At 32.5% G+C, this 15,533-nt stretch overlaps 1 protein-coding gene and 1 long non-coding RNA gene across 3 annotated transcripts in view; one reads left to right on the forward strand and one right to left on the reverse strand.

Moving 5' to 3' along the window:
• Positions 1-28: 28 nt before the first annotated feature.
• LOC107671526 (neuropeptide FF receptor 1-like) lies at positions 29-15,113 on the reverse strand. Its single transcript, XM_016464451.1, has 4 exons — positions 15,044-15,113; positions 10,373-10,705; positions 4,284-4,383; positions 29-851 (listed from the first exon to the last, which is right to left on the reverse strand). Exons 1-4 carry the CDS (start codon positions 15,066-15,068, stop codon positions 68-70), a joined length of 1,242 nt encoding a protein of 413 aa, XP_016319937.1. The 5' UTR covers positions 15,069-15,113; the 3' UTR covers positions 29-67.
• The window catches only part of LOC107671529 (uncharacterized), an 18,333-nt gene continuing 13,057 nt past the window's right edge, over positions 10,258-15,533 (forward strand). For both annotated transcript variants that reach the window (XR_001632213.1, XR_001632212.1), the window contains exons 1-2: positions 10,258-10,322; positions 10,491-10,594. This is a non-coding gene — a long non-coding RNA (uncharacterized LOC107671529). The remainder of the gene's footprint in view (positions 10,323-10,490; positions 10,595-15,533) is intronic.

Here is a 15,533-nt window from a genome sequence, read left to right on the forward strand (position 1 = left end):
CAGTGGATTCACAGGAGCCTGTGTGAAGGTTTGTAAGCGTCTCGGCGCATGAATGCAGGACGCTCCTTCAGTCCAGATCCTCCAGCACCAGCTCGTCTCTCTGCTCTCCGCTGCAGAACTCTCTCCTGCCGTTGCTCTGAGCGTTCGGCCTGTCTCTGTCCGCAAACACGCGGTTGTGTTTCCACGTGTCGTTGCGTCTGGGCTGCGGCGGCTCGTCCACCAGACACAGGCCCATCTTAAACGCCGCCTGAAAGCCACGGCGGAAGTTCTCGTTGAAGTAGCCGTACACGATGGGGTTGACGCTGCTGTTGAAGAAGGCCAGCCAGTGAGCGAATGGGAAGACGTAGACGGCCACCAGATCCAGCTGAGTGGCCGACAGATTGCCGTAGTCCGTCAGCATCATGAGGATCCAGAGCGGCAGCCAGGAGACGGTGAAGAGCAGCGCCACGATCAGCAGCATGTTCACCACGCGCAGCTTCCTGCGGAAAACCCGGCGGCTCTCGTCCTCCGCGTGTGAGTCCCGGATAGACGCGGGCGATTTGACCAGCTTGACGGCGATGCGTGTGTACATGATGACGATGAGCGTGACCGGAGCCAGGTAGATGTACGAGAAGAGGACGGTGGTGTAGATCTTCCTCATGCTCTGGTCGGGCCAGGCCTCCCAGCAGGTGTACAGCGGGTACGTGACGTTGTCCCGGTCCACCATGAAGTGCAGGAGGTCCTGCGAGACGGTCAGCGTGACGGCGGACGGACACATGATGGCCACAGCCAGCGCCCAGATGAAGGCGATGGTGATGATGGCCTGACGCTGCGTCAGCTTCCGCTGGAACGGATAGACGATGCAACGAAATCTGGAACGCAGGAAACCGAGATTATCTGAGCGGTCTGTATGGGGGAAAAAGTCATGTTTTTGTAAACCATAATTATGAGATTAAAAAGTCAAAATTATGACCACTAAATTGAAATGATGACATAAAACGTTCATGTTATTACAAAATACCATAGTTATAAAATAAAAAGTGAAATTTATGAAATTTAAAAAGTAAAAAATTATGAGATAAAAAAATAACAAAATGATGGCATAAAAGTCATAATCACGAGAGGGAAAGCCGAAATGATTACATACTCATAATTATGAGATAAAAAGTCGAAATGATGACAAAATATCATAATTCAGAAATAAAAAGCGAAAATTCTGAGATTAACCAATCAAAATTATATGATTAAATGTCAAAATATTCATATTATGAGATTAAAGTCAAAATGATAACAAAAAATTTAAATTATGAGATTTAAAATGACAAATTTATTACAAAATTAAATTGATATTAAAAAGTCAAAATTATAAGATAAAAATTCAATTATGACGTAATTATGAAAAAAAAAACTCAAAATGAAAATCCTAAAATAAATAAAACTAAATTATGAGATAAAAAAAAATAAAAATTATAACCACAAAATTGAGATTATGAAATTAAAAAATCAAAATTATGACAACAAAATCGAGTCATAAATATGAGATAAAAAGTTAAAATTATGAAAAACTAAGTCAAAATTATCAGATAAAAAGTTGAAATCATTACATAAAAGTCAAAATTATGAAAAAAAAAAAAAAAATTATGTCATAATTATTAAATATAAAGTCAAAATTATGAGATTTAAAAAGTTGAACATTATGGATAAAAAAATCTGAGATTAATAAATTGAAATTAAGTCAAAATTATGACAAACTGAAATTATGACATAAAATGTCTTGGTTATAAAAGAAAAAGTCAAAATTATGAGATTAAAATATCGAAATTTTCATAAAATATGAGAAAAAGTTATTAAAAAAAATCTAAATTGACATAAAAACTTATAATTATGAGGTAAAATGTCGGAATTATGACATGCATTATCAGATAAAAAGTGAATAAAATTATGAGATAAAAATGAACAATTGTCATAATTATTAAACAAAAAATGTAAATTCGGAATTAAATTTGGAATTATGAGATCAAAAAGTCAATATTATCACAAAAAATTAAACTGAGATTAAAAAGTCATTATTAGTTTAATCTCACTCATAATCTTAATTGAGAAAATCAATTTTTCTAATTGAGAATTTTTTTAAATTATGACATACTGAGTCCCAATTACAAGATATACAGTCAAAAATATGACAGTCATAATTGAGGAATAATTCAAAGTTGTGACAATCATAATTATGAGATAAAAATAGTAATTATGACATACTAAGTCATAATTATGACAAAGTCTTTATGACATAAAAAGTCCAAAATCTTCAGTCAGTAATTATGAGTTAATATGTCATGATTTTAATGTCATAATCTTGACATTTTTTGTCAGATTATGAAATGTCTTTCGGGACAACAACTGCCTGCTCAGAGACTGACTGTCTGACATATATATACTGTATATATATATATATATATATATATACATATATACACATACATACAGCGACCAATCACAGTTTGTTTTATGTGCCATTTAGAGGCTGAAAACAGATCTAGTTGACCTGCTATTAAAGCACCTCAGAGATTTGACTTCTTCCTTAAGATCGATAAATGATTGCAACCTACTGCATGGCCTAAGAATCAAGCTGATAGATTGATTACAAAAGCTGAATGCACACAGACTCGTGCGGGTCGAGGAGAGCCAGCGGTCGGATTGAACAACATGTACAGACTGTGGGCGACTCACGGACGTCTGAGGACGAGACGCAGCTCCAGTCTGCAAATGACTGCTTTGTTCAAAACAAAAGAATGTGACGTAATATGCAAAGTATCTGTCAAATGCTTTCTGTGTGTGATCGTGTATGGGCTTACATTTCTGCCACAATTCTGCGCGTGCAAGATCATATTTTGAGCGTGCTAAAGGGCATTTCGCAACTCGTGCCAGTTTCTCAGAAGGAAGAACGGCGCTCTCTGACACCCGCTGTCATCTTCTGCTTAACGGAGCTTTTAAGATCTGTTTCGACTTACTTTCTTTTGAGGAACACAAAGGGATTTTTCATGTTCATCTGTTGTTCTTTTCCAAACAATACAAGCACATTGTAACTACAGACCGTTCTTATTCTTCTGAAGTCAATGAGAGCTTTTGCCTGGATAAAATAAATACATTTTTAAAAATCATGCTCTGGTAAATCGCATTTATGAGATTAAACGTGAATAATTATGAGATTAGAATAATCAAAATTATGACAAAATATTAAATTATCAAACAAAAATGATTAAATAAAAAGTATATGTTTAAAAAAAAAAATCAAAATTATGAGATTGAAAATTATGAGAAAAATGTCAAAATTATGACATATGCCATAATTATAAGATAAAAGTAGAAATTATGATATAAAAAGACAAAATTATTGGAAAAAAATCAAATATCACAATTATTAAATAAAAAGTCAAAATTCTAAATTTAAGAAGTCATTATGTAATTGAACAGTAAGAATTATGACAAAGCCATAGTTATGAGAAAAAAGTTGAAATTATGACATACTATGCCATAATTATGACATAAAAGTCATTAAAAAATTAACATCAAATATCACAGTTATTAAATAAAAAGTCAAAATTATGGGACTGAAAATATGAAAATAAGAGATTAAAAAGTCAAATTTATGACCAAAAGTCATAATTATGGGGAATAAGTCATAAATATGACTTAAAAGGTCATAATTGTGAGATGAAAAGTAGAAATTATCAAAAAAATCGACATAAAATATCAAGATTATTAAATAAAAAGTTTGAAAATTCTAAATTGTGGAATGATAAAATCAAAATTATGCAAAAAAAAAAATTTGAATGATAAGATTACAAATTCAAAGTTATGACAAAAAGTCATAATTATGAGAAAACTGTTTGAAAGGATGACGTACTAATTCATAATTATGACATAAAAAGTCATAAGATCAAAATGAGAAATTATGACATCAAAGTGATGACAGATTGATTGGTTGATTGTCAGTGTCCAAGCAGAAGTTTCATAGCAGTGATTCATATTCTTCTAAAGTCACATGAGAGCTGAGTGTTTTTGTGCTCCACAGAAGAGAGAGAGAGAGTCATACGAGTTTAGGAGGACATGAGGGTGCACTCTTGAGTAAATGATGACAGAACGGTCCTTTTTTGGCTGGAGTCACACAGAAAGAGCCAAAGAGCCAGAATGATTGAGCAGAGCTGGGTTTGCATGTACAGTATGAGTGCAGACAGCGTCATTCTGTCTGAATGATGGTGCTTGTTTATATCCATGTGAAGTGCAGGAGGGTGAGAGCTATTGACCTTTCCACCGCGATGGCCACCAGCGTGAAGACCGACGCCGAGACTGAAGCTCCCTGCACGAGTCCACTCATTTTACAAATCACCACATCAAACGGCCAGCCTGAGACAGAGAAGAAAACACAGTTCTCCAATCACCTGCTGTGAGATGAATTCAGAACATCTGATTTACAGTAACTAAGTTCCAGGGGAAAAGACAAATGCGCTGTATATATTTATTTATATAGTGAATAAACCTCTCTTCCCATGATACTAATGTGAACGGTGTGATCAGATAAAAACATGCTGCCGTATAAAATTAGTGAGAACATAAAAATAGATGTAGTTAGAAAGTGGCTGGAGATTCACTTTATTTGTGATTTTTTTTGTTTCCATGGTAACAGTAACTTCCCTAACTCTCAATTATGATGTACTAGGTCACAATTATGACAGAAAAATGCATAATTATAAAATAAAAAAGTAAAAAATACAACATAAAAAGTAAAAATTATCAACAGAATTGACATAAAACATATTGAATAAAAAAACTAAATAATGTTTAAAAAGTCAAAATAATGAAAAATGTCATTATGAGAAAAAAAGTAAAAACTTATGGCATACTAAGTCATAAATATAAGATAAAAAGTAGAAATAAGAACATACGCTGAAATTATCCCCAAAAATGTACATAAAATACCACAGTTATTAAAAGTAAAAATTATGTTTAAAACGTACAAATTACGAGATTAAAAAGTCAAAAGTATGCCAAAAAGTGATAATTATGATTAAAAAAAACCTTGAAATTATGACATACTAAGTCATGATTATAAGATAAAAAGTAGAAATGATCTAAAAAATATCTACATAAAATACCACAATTATTAAACAAAAGTAAAAATCGTTGGAAAAGTCAAAATTATGACAAAAAGTAATAATTATAACTTAAAAAAAAAACTTAAAATTATGATATACTAATTCACAATTATAAGATAAAAAGTAACTTCCCTAACTCTAAATTATGACATACTAGGTCACAATTATACATAAAAATTCATAATTATAGGATAAAAAAGTAAAATATATGACATAAAAAGTCGAAATTATCAACAGAATCAACATAAAACATGTTTATTAAATAAAAAGTCAAAATAATTGTCAATAAAAAATGTCATAATTATGACATACTAAGCCATAATTTTAAGATAATATTCTTAGAAATAAGAACATCGAAATTATCCCCAAAAAATTACATAAAATACCACAATTATTAAAAGTAAAAATTGTTTAAAACGTACAAATTACGAGATTAAAAAGTCAAAAGTATCCCAAAAAGTAATAATTATGATAAAAAAACCTTGAAATTATGACATAGTAAGTCATAATTATAAGATAAAAAGTAGAAATTAAGACATATGTCAAAATTATTCCCAAACAAATCTACACAAAAATACCACAATTATTAAACAAAAGTAAAATTTGTTGGAAAATCAAAATTATGCCAAAGAATTTAAATTATAAGATTAAAAAGTCAAAATTATGACAAAAAGTAATAATTATGATTTTAAAACCTTGAATTTAGGACATACTATGTCACAATTATAAGATAAAAAGTAGAAACTGGGACATCAAAATGATCCAAATTGACATAAAATACCACAATTATTAAACAAAAAGTATAAATTATGTTTAAAGAGTCAAAATTACGAGATTGAAAAGTCAAATTTATGCCAAAAAAATGACAAACTAAGTCATAATTATAAGATATATATAAGATTATAAGATAAAAAGAAATTAAGATATACTCAAAATTATAATATACTAAGTCATAATTATTGATTTGTCTCTAAACAAATATAATTATTGAAATATAATGAATAAGTCTTGAAGTTATGTTATTGTAAAAATTAATACTTAAGGGTTTACACATTGAGGCTTTATATGTTGCTGTTAAATAATAATATTAAAATTTGTTTAAAAATGTTTTTAAATGTAACATTTGCACTGACATTAATTTGCCTCATTTAAGATCCTGCAGCACCAGAAAAAACTAAATTGTCGCTGCATTTAATATAAAACCATCCTCTATTCTGATTACACTCGCAATTACATTTGAATGCAAAATTATTGAACATTTATATGAAATATTTGACGTGACTGTGTATGTCTTTGTGTGTGTCTGGCAATGCTGACAGCAGAAACAATGGCGTTGAATGTCACTACATGTTCAACAGTTTAATCTAAATTAATTAGATTTTAATGATCTATGGCTCATTAGTAGCTACAGCTGTATTTAACATCCAACAAGTCATCAGAATCAGCTGGCATGTGGTGGCTTTACACATGCAAACGAGGCTTTAATCTGAGTTAACAGTGTGTGATGCTGACAACATGCAAACAAACGCTTGACGATGTAAACCATGTTTATATTTGCTGAACGGCTGCAGAGACTCTGACAGTAATGAATGCATGGAAACACAAAGGCATGAATCCTGCAGAAGTGCTGCTGCCTCTACTGTTACGGCTTTTCTTTAGTGCTGCACTTTGCCATAAACGACTGAAATGTACTGAGAACCACTCAATAACCAGAGAAAACTAGAAAAAAATAGCTCATCCTGAAATGCATTTCTAGAACGCAGATGCATCAAAATAAGACTATTTTTATGTAGTGATAAATAATAGATATTATATATATGTATATTTGCATTATTTGACAACTCTTTAGCCTGACATGATTATAATAATAGTCTATGTTGAACATTTAGACAAGGACATTTTATTTATTTTTTTGACATTTTTGACATTTTCAGTTTGCATATGTGTTTTTTGTTGAGTATTGCTCCATCAGGCTTTTCTGGCTCATATAGTCTGATAAAGTGAGAATATGCAGGCAAAAACAGCTCAGTTTTATTCAGAGCCTCAAACTTTGCTGCAAATGCTGATATTTATATGATTAAATTCTGCTGCTTGTGATGTAAATCAGTGAGATCTTTATAACAGTAGAGCAGATACTGACATAAAATGATCTAAAGTCGTCTCTACATCTCCAGTAATGTGTCTCAGTAAGATGAGAGTGAAATGATCCAAACATATAATGCAGTGATTGAGAGCTGAAGAAATAAAGGCTCTACGAGATTAAAAAGTCAGAAGTATGCCAAAAAGTGATAATTATGATTAAAAAAACCTTGAAATTATGACATACTAAGTCATGATTATAAGATAAAAAGTAGAAATTATCTAAAAAATATCTACATAAAATACCACAATTATTAAACAAAAGTAAAAATCGTTGGAAAAGTCAAAATTATGACAAAAAGTAATAATTATAACTTTAAAAAAAAAACTTAAAATTATGATATACTAATTCACAATTATAAGATAAAAAGTAACTTCCCTAACTCTAAATTATGACATACTAGGTCACAATTATACATAAAAATTCATAATTATAGGATAAAAAAGTAAAATATATGACATAAAAAGTCGAAATTATCAACAGAATCAACATAAAACATGTTTATTAAATAAAAAGTCAAAATAATTGTCAATAAAAAATGTCATAATTATGACATACTAAGCCATAATTTTAAGATAATATTCTTAGAAATAAGAACATCGAAATTATCCCCAAAAAATTACATAAAATACCACAATTATTAAAAGTAAAAATTGTTTAAAACGTACAAATTACGAGATTAAAAAGTCAAAAGTATCCCAAAAAGTAATAATTATGATAAAAAAACCTTGAAATTATGACATAGTAAGTCATAATTATAAGATAAAAAGTAGAAATTAAGACATATGTCAAAATTATTCCCAAACAAATCTACACAAAAATACCACAATTATTAAACAAAAGTAAAATTTGTTGGAAAATCAAAATTATGCCAAAGAATTTAAATTATAAGATTAAAAAGTCAAAATTATGACAAAAAGTAATAATTATGATTTTAAAACCTTGAATTTAGGACATACTATGTCACAATTATAAGATAAAAAGTAGAAACTGGGACATCAAAATGATCCAAATTGACATAAAATACCACAATTATTAAACAAAAAGTATAAATTATGTTTAAAGAGTCAAAATTACGAGATTGAAAAGTCAAATTTATGCCAAAAAAATGACAAACTAAGTCATAATTATAAGATATATATAAGATTATAAGATAAAAAGAAATTAAGATATACTCAAAATTATAATATACTAAGTCATAATTATTGATTTGTCTCTAAACAAATATAATTATTGAAATATAATGAATAAGTCTTGAAGTTATGTTATTGTAAAAATTAATACTTAAGGGTTTACACATTGAGGCTTTATATGTTGCTGTTAAATAATAATATTAAAATTTGTTTAAAAATGTTTTTAAATGTAACATTTGCACTGACATTAATTTGCCTCATTTAAGATCCTGCAGCACCAGAAAAAACTAAATTGTCGCTGCATTTAATATAAAACCATCCTCTATTCTGATTACACTCGCAATTACATTTGAATGCAAAATTATTGAACATTTATATGAAATATTTGACGTGACTGTGTATGTCTTTGTGTGTGTCTGGCAATGCTGACAGCAGAAACAATGGCGTTGAATGTCACTACATGTTCAACAGTTTAATCTAAATTAATTAGATTTTAATGATCTATGGCTCATTAGTAGCTACAGCTGTATTTAACATCCAACAAGTCATCAGAATCAGCTGGCATGTGGTGGCTTTACACATGCAAACGAGGCTTTAATCTGAGTTAACAGTGTGTGATGCTGACAACATGCAAACAAACGCTTGACGATGTAAACCATGTTTATATTTGCTGAACGGCTGCAGAGACTCTGACAGTAATGAATGCATGGAAACACAAAGGCATGAATCCTGCAGAAGTGCTGCTGCCTCTACTGTTACGGCTTTTCTTTAGTGCTGCACTTTGCCATAAACGACTGAAATGTACTGAGAACCACTCAATAACCAGAGAAAACTAGAAAAAAATAGCTCATCCTGAAATGCATTTCTAGAACGCAGATGCATCAAAATAAGACTATTTTTATGTAGTGATAAATAATAGATATTATATATATGTATATTTGCATTATTTGACAACTCTTTAGCCTGACATGATTATAATAATAGTCTATGTTGAACATTTAGACAAGGACATTTTATTTATTTTTTTGACATTTTTGACATTTTCAGTTTGCATATGTGTTTTTTGTTGAGTATTGCTCCATCAGGCTTTTCTGGCTCATATAGTCTGATAAAGTGAGAATATGCAGGCAAAAACAGCTCAGTTTTATTCAGAGCCTCAAACTTTGCTGCAAATGCTGATATTTATATGATTAAATTCTGCTGCTTGTGATGTAAATCAGTGAGATCTTTATAACAGTAGAGCAGATACTGACATAAAATGATCTAAAGTCGTCTCTACATCTCCAGTAATGTGTCTCAGTAAGATGAGAGTGAAATGATCCAAACATATAATGCAGTGATTGAGAGCTGAAGAAATAAAGGCTCCTCAGAAGATGTGAGATGTTCTGGAGGCTTGTGAAGATCATTCCTCCGCTGAGGAACAGTGAAAGTAAAGCTTCTGGAAACAAACGCTCCTCAAAAGATCCTGAGGATCAGATTTGAGACTCTAAAAAATGATTGATGGAGAATCAAGTAAAGCTGAGCTGCTTCAGTCCAGTAAGTGTTCATCTGGGAATATTACTGCAGTTATTCTGACCTTTACTTGATAAAAATCTGACAGCAGAAAGACACGTGAAGCTCCAGCTGAAGCTGGACGTTTCTACAATTACACTAAAAGAGCTTTAAACTCTAAACTATCTAGTGCATGGAGCAGATTGTGTTCAACAAGAGCAAAGTTTTGATCATGTAGATCGTTTAGAAATGTGCATGTCAAATGTAATGCAGTAAGCTTTATAAAGACTCATGAGACAGACTTATGTTTTGTAATAGAGTGATGAGTCACATGACATTAATGGCTCAGCTGATTGGCTGTGTGAGTCCTCATGAAGATGGCAGCATGGAGATGCATGCACATACTAACAGATAAACTCTCTCCAGGTGAGTGAAACCTCCTCCAGTGAACATTAACGCATCTCAAGCAGATTTACCTGTGATCAGATTGTCCACCAGCGTGATGGGAAGGCATAAGATGCCCACCAGCAGGTCGCTGATGGCCAGGTTGAGTATGAAGATGTTGGTGACGGTTCTCATCTGCCTGTTTTTCAGCACGATGAAGCACACCAGCATGTTTCCCAGCATGCACAGTGAGAAGATGAGCATGTAGGCCAGGATAATGACGGAGGCCACGGCGAGGGAATGCTGGTAGAACGGTAAGAGCGTGAGGTTTCTGCTGTCGTTGAAGAGCGTGCTGTGGTTAATACTGATGTTCTCGCTGTAGAAGAAGTTCAGATCCATTGCTGAGAGAGCGTCCAAATCTAAGACTGAGAACAGAGAGAGATCTTTGCTCAGAAATTATAGCTCTAGCAGAAAATGGCTGGATGATTCATTGCAAAAAAAAAAGAAAAAAAAAAAAGTTTATTTTACAGTCTTGTTTTTCAGTACAAATACCTAAACATTCAAATAAAGATACATTTAATGGAGAGATAAGAAGTCTTCAGCCTTCGTTTTTAGGCTGAAAACAAGAAAAAATGTGTGCCAGTTGGGTCAGAAAAATAAACTAGTTTTCCCTTTGAATTAGTTTTTTGCATGTTGACTCCATTGCCAGATGTTTGTTCTTGTTTTAAGCGTAAACTCAGTTCATTTTGATGCATTTTTCAGAAAACGAGACTTCTTATGTCATTTTTTAATCTCCAGTAAATGTATCTTGATTTATTTGTGCAAGACAAAAATACTGAAGCAGAAAATTTTTTTTATACTAATTAGCAATAACTAACATCACCTCTTTCATGTTTTCTGTGGGGGAGATTCTGCTGAGTTTAAAGATGCTGAAATGCATTAAATTAAGCTGTGAAGGTCCTTTATTCTTATCAGTCTTTAAATTAGCTGTAAGATCCAAATGTAGCTGCAAGCAGCAATTATGTGACCAGAAGCTGAAGGCAAATCGTTTAAGTTATGCCAAATGATTCGAGGGTTATGAGCAGATCTGACATTAATTTCTAACTTTGGCTGCTGTCACCGAACTCTTATCAAACTCTAATGCGCCTCAAGGCCAGTCATCCCAGTGTCATATATTACATTTTAATTGTGATATGCTGATGCATAAGCATCGTCCAGCCTCTCTGTTGACCGATAAGGTCTGAAGATTAACTTTACATCAACATAACGGACAGCCAACATGGACGACCTTGGAAAGATGGATTGTATTTTATTCCTAATGACGCAAGAAATCGAAAGACAGCAGAGCCAAGGCTGTAGGCAAAGGATTTCTATTTCTAAACAAATTTGCATGCTTTTCCAAACACTAGGTGGCGATGTTCTGAAACTGTTAAAAGGTGAAGGTTGCACTTAATAAGTTGTATTTTTTATTAAGTGAAACAAGTATCATAGTAGTAGTACTAATATCTTTATTTGTTTCTTCACAGTGCAATTTATGCAGCGTCAACATCACAAACAAACAATTTAATATAAGACATCACGACACAGTTACAAAACCCGGGCATTAATAGTACACCATTTCTTCATGTATTTAGATATAACATTTAAAATTCAAGATACACCTTAATCTTATGCTTCAAAGAAGTATTTACAATCAAAACTGTATTTGAAACAAAAGATCATAACACTAATGACTCTAAAGACACTCGCAACATTTGTGCAAATTATTAAAATATTGCTATAAAAAATTCTATATTACATTATCTGAAAAAATATGCATTAAACTTTATATATGTATTATTTAATATATATATATATATATATATACAAATTATTCAAATGAATTAATTTATTTAAAATGTATTATTATTATTTATTTATTAGATTTTATACATTTAATTTAATCATCAAATATAATGATGCATATATATATAATAACTAAATAAATATAATATAATGCATAAAATATAATAAATACATAAATACAAAAACAAATAAATAAATAACATACTTTAAATATTATATGGTTTAAGTATGGAAAATATATGAGATTTAGACTAAATTTTTGTTGTGAAAACTCAAAACAATGTATATCTAGTTAGTCTTCCTGTAGCTCAAAAAGTAGAGCATCATACTAGTGTCACCAAGATCATAGTTTCGATTTCCAGGAAATGCATGAACTGAAATAAATGTGTAGCTTCAGTGCAATGTTAGATATAAGCCTCTGCCTAACGTAATATAAATATTTTTGTGCTCAAATACTGTGTGCTAAACCTATTTTGGCGTGTAATAGCGTTTGAGATGAGCTTAGCCTCAGTGTTTTCTCACAGGGTTTGTAGCTGGAGCTCAGGTCTGCACTTTAACCTGCCGCTTGTCAGCGTCTCCTGGGCTTCTTTTCGAGATTCATCACATGTGTTTAGCATCTGTGCACTGAACTTGTGCATGATGTTGTGTCTTGACATGGAACTGATGCTAGAGACAGATGATGGTTTGGATGTATTAGATTAGTGTCATGAGTGCCAGGTTAATTTGGCACCTGTGTCAATGAGTGTTATTGCACTCCCGTTCTCTTTTAATTATTCATCGTCATGGGAACCAGATAAATGTCTCACCTATTGCTTCTGACACTCAGAAACATGTTTAGCTCAGCTGCTTGAGTGTGATTCTCAGAGACGCAGCATGTCTCTCCTCTGCATCTGTCATGCTAACCCTGCTCGTTAAATGTCCAGAATGATAGTGATTCTCTGTTTATCAGATTATTGCAGATGATATCAAGTGACGCAGGTGACAAAGAGTCAAGAATGAAACTTTACATGCATGTGTGAAGACACCTAAACGCCACTTCAGAAGCGCTTCTGTGCCACCTTTGCCATGTAAATCATATCCTCTTAGTCGACTAAAAAGGTATGATTTACACCGTAAAGGTGGCACAGAAGCGCTTCTGAAGTGGCGTTTAGGTGTCTTTACACAGACTTTTTAATGCTGCTCAGAGGTAGCATAAACAAAAATCACATTTCCACAAAAATGACAAATGCATACTTTAATACTAAGGGCTGAGATGGGTCTGAGCAGACATGGTTTAATCTGGCTTTTATGCAGCATTATGTCTTTACACAGAGTTTTGAGCAGGAACAGAGCATCCTTAATTCAGTAAAGGTGGCATAATGTAAAATACTGTAAACGTGGTACAGAAGTGATTTTGAAGGGGCATTAAGTGTCTTTACACAGACTGTTTAATGCAGATCACAGGTGCATAAATGCCTTTCCACAGCAATTAACAACCATACACTTATGTCATGGGCTGAGGTGCATCTGAGCGTGCATAATGGCTTTTATGCAGCATTACATATTTACACTGAATTTTGAGCAGGCACAAAGCAGCCTTGATTCAGCTGTGTAAATAGACCTTTATTCATATTTTATGGATATGATTATATCAGTTATGTTGCAAAAAGGAGAATTTTCCAATAGAAGAAAATCACTTTTAAAAGTTGCTACACGTTTTTTTAACTTAAAAAAAAAAAAAGACAAAAATCCTTCAGCCAGTTGATTTGAAGAAGCCAGTAGATTGCATGAATGTGGAATCATGTGCAAATAGAAACTCTTATCAAATTACTTTTCCACTGAAATACCACAGAATGCTGCACTCCAACCATCTGAAGCTTTGCCAGGTGTCATATATTGTTCTCTGGTGTTATTGTATCACCATAATTCATCATACTTTATCATATTATATTTTAATTCTTTAAGTCTGATATAAACAGTTAGACATGCTTCGTACACTGGTGTTGGAGGATGCACATACTGTGTGTATATGTGTATATATCTATATCTATTTATCTACATACACACACACACGCACATAATATATATATATATATATATGATTTTCTCCCGCACTAAACCGCAGTATATGACATGTAGATGACATGAAATTTCAGGCAGCGTGCTGCAATATGCTGATAAAATAAATTAACTCATTGAATACTTGTACTTATAACTTAATCTGTCAAACTACAAGTCTATATAAGTGACCTGCAAAAAATGCAATAAGGTGAAAACATGGTGATCAGTCATGCAGTAGCAACTAAATTATGCACTTTTCCCTCATACATTATGCATCATTTTTAACTTAAAATATTGATAATGAATTATTAGCAATGTTCCTGGACATGTTCTTTGTATTGTGTAACATCTGTAACCTCACCGCTGATCACAGAGAATCCAAACACATTACAACAGGTTCTGATCAGTCTGAGAGCCTGTTAACCTCCTCTGCTGTCATATCTAATGTATATCGGAATAATGCATGCAAATTACTTTCTACACTGTCATAGGAGCTTAGGAGCAGATACAGAACAAAGATGAACTGCATTTAGCCTTAAAGGATGTGTGTTTTGATGTTAATTAGCCTTAAAGGCATTGCTTGCGTTTTGAGAGTGTATACAGCCAACTTATTTAATAATAGTAATCCATATAAATGTAGCATACGTTATGCATTTAAATCAAACACTGAGCTGACATTATTAGTACATAAATATGAAATAATACTGCTACTAAAATAAAGCAAAATTTGATTGTTAATGGTTATATAATTTTTATTTGATTTTATTTACTTTCTTTTGCACATGCTGTCTGAAGTTAGATGTACAGATATTATTACAAAAGTTTAATCTGCAGATATTATTGTGGAAGCCTGGTATAAAGATATGAAAAGTTCTTACCTGCCAAAGTGTGTGGATCCTGCATCTGTCCTGCTGTATGTCAGTGAATGAGAGGCACTGTTGAAATGAGACACATCCGAGCACAATCCCAGCGCTTACTAATTATATCACATGCTAATTAGTTCCCCAGAAGATGCTAAGTGCTGAAATAACACTCATCAAATGTCGATACATTCAGACACATTCCTGCTCAGATGCTCGAGCTGCACTGCGCGATACGACCATCAGCAAGAGAGAGAGTGTGTGTGTGTGTGTGAGAGAGAGAGAGAGAGTGTGTGTGTGAGAAAGAGAGAGAGAGAGAGAGAGAGAGAGAATCGAAGAATCAGTAATTCTGTAACTTCTCAAATATTCTTGCTTATCGTTATAAACGTGTGCACATCAATCAAATGTGTGTCCGTCCACTTTGTAATACCCTATATGTGTGTGTGTGTGTGTGTGTGTGTGTGTGTGTGTGTATTACTTGTTTTTGATATCCTTCATATTCTGTGTG

Source organism: Sinocyclocheilus anshuiensis, unplaced genomic scaffold, assembly GCF_001515605.1.
Source record: "Sinocyclocheilus anshuiensis isolate Anshui unplaced genomic scaffold, SAMN03320099.WGS_v1.1 scaffold4047, whole genome shotgun sequence".
NCBI lineage: Eukaryota > Metazoa > Chordata > Actinopteri > Cypriniformes > Cyprinidae > Sinocyclocheilus > Sinocyclocheilus anshuiensis.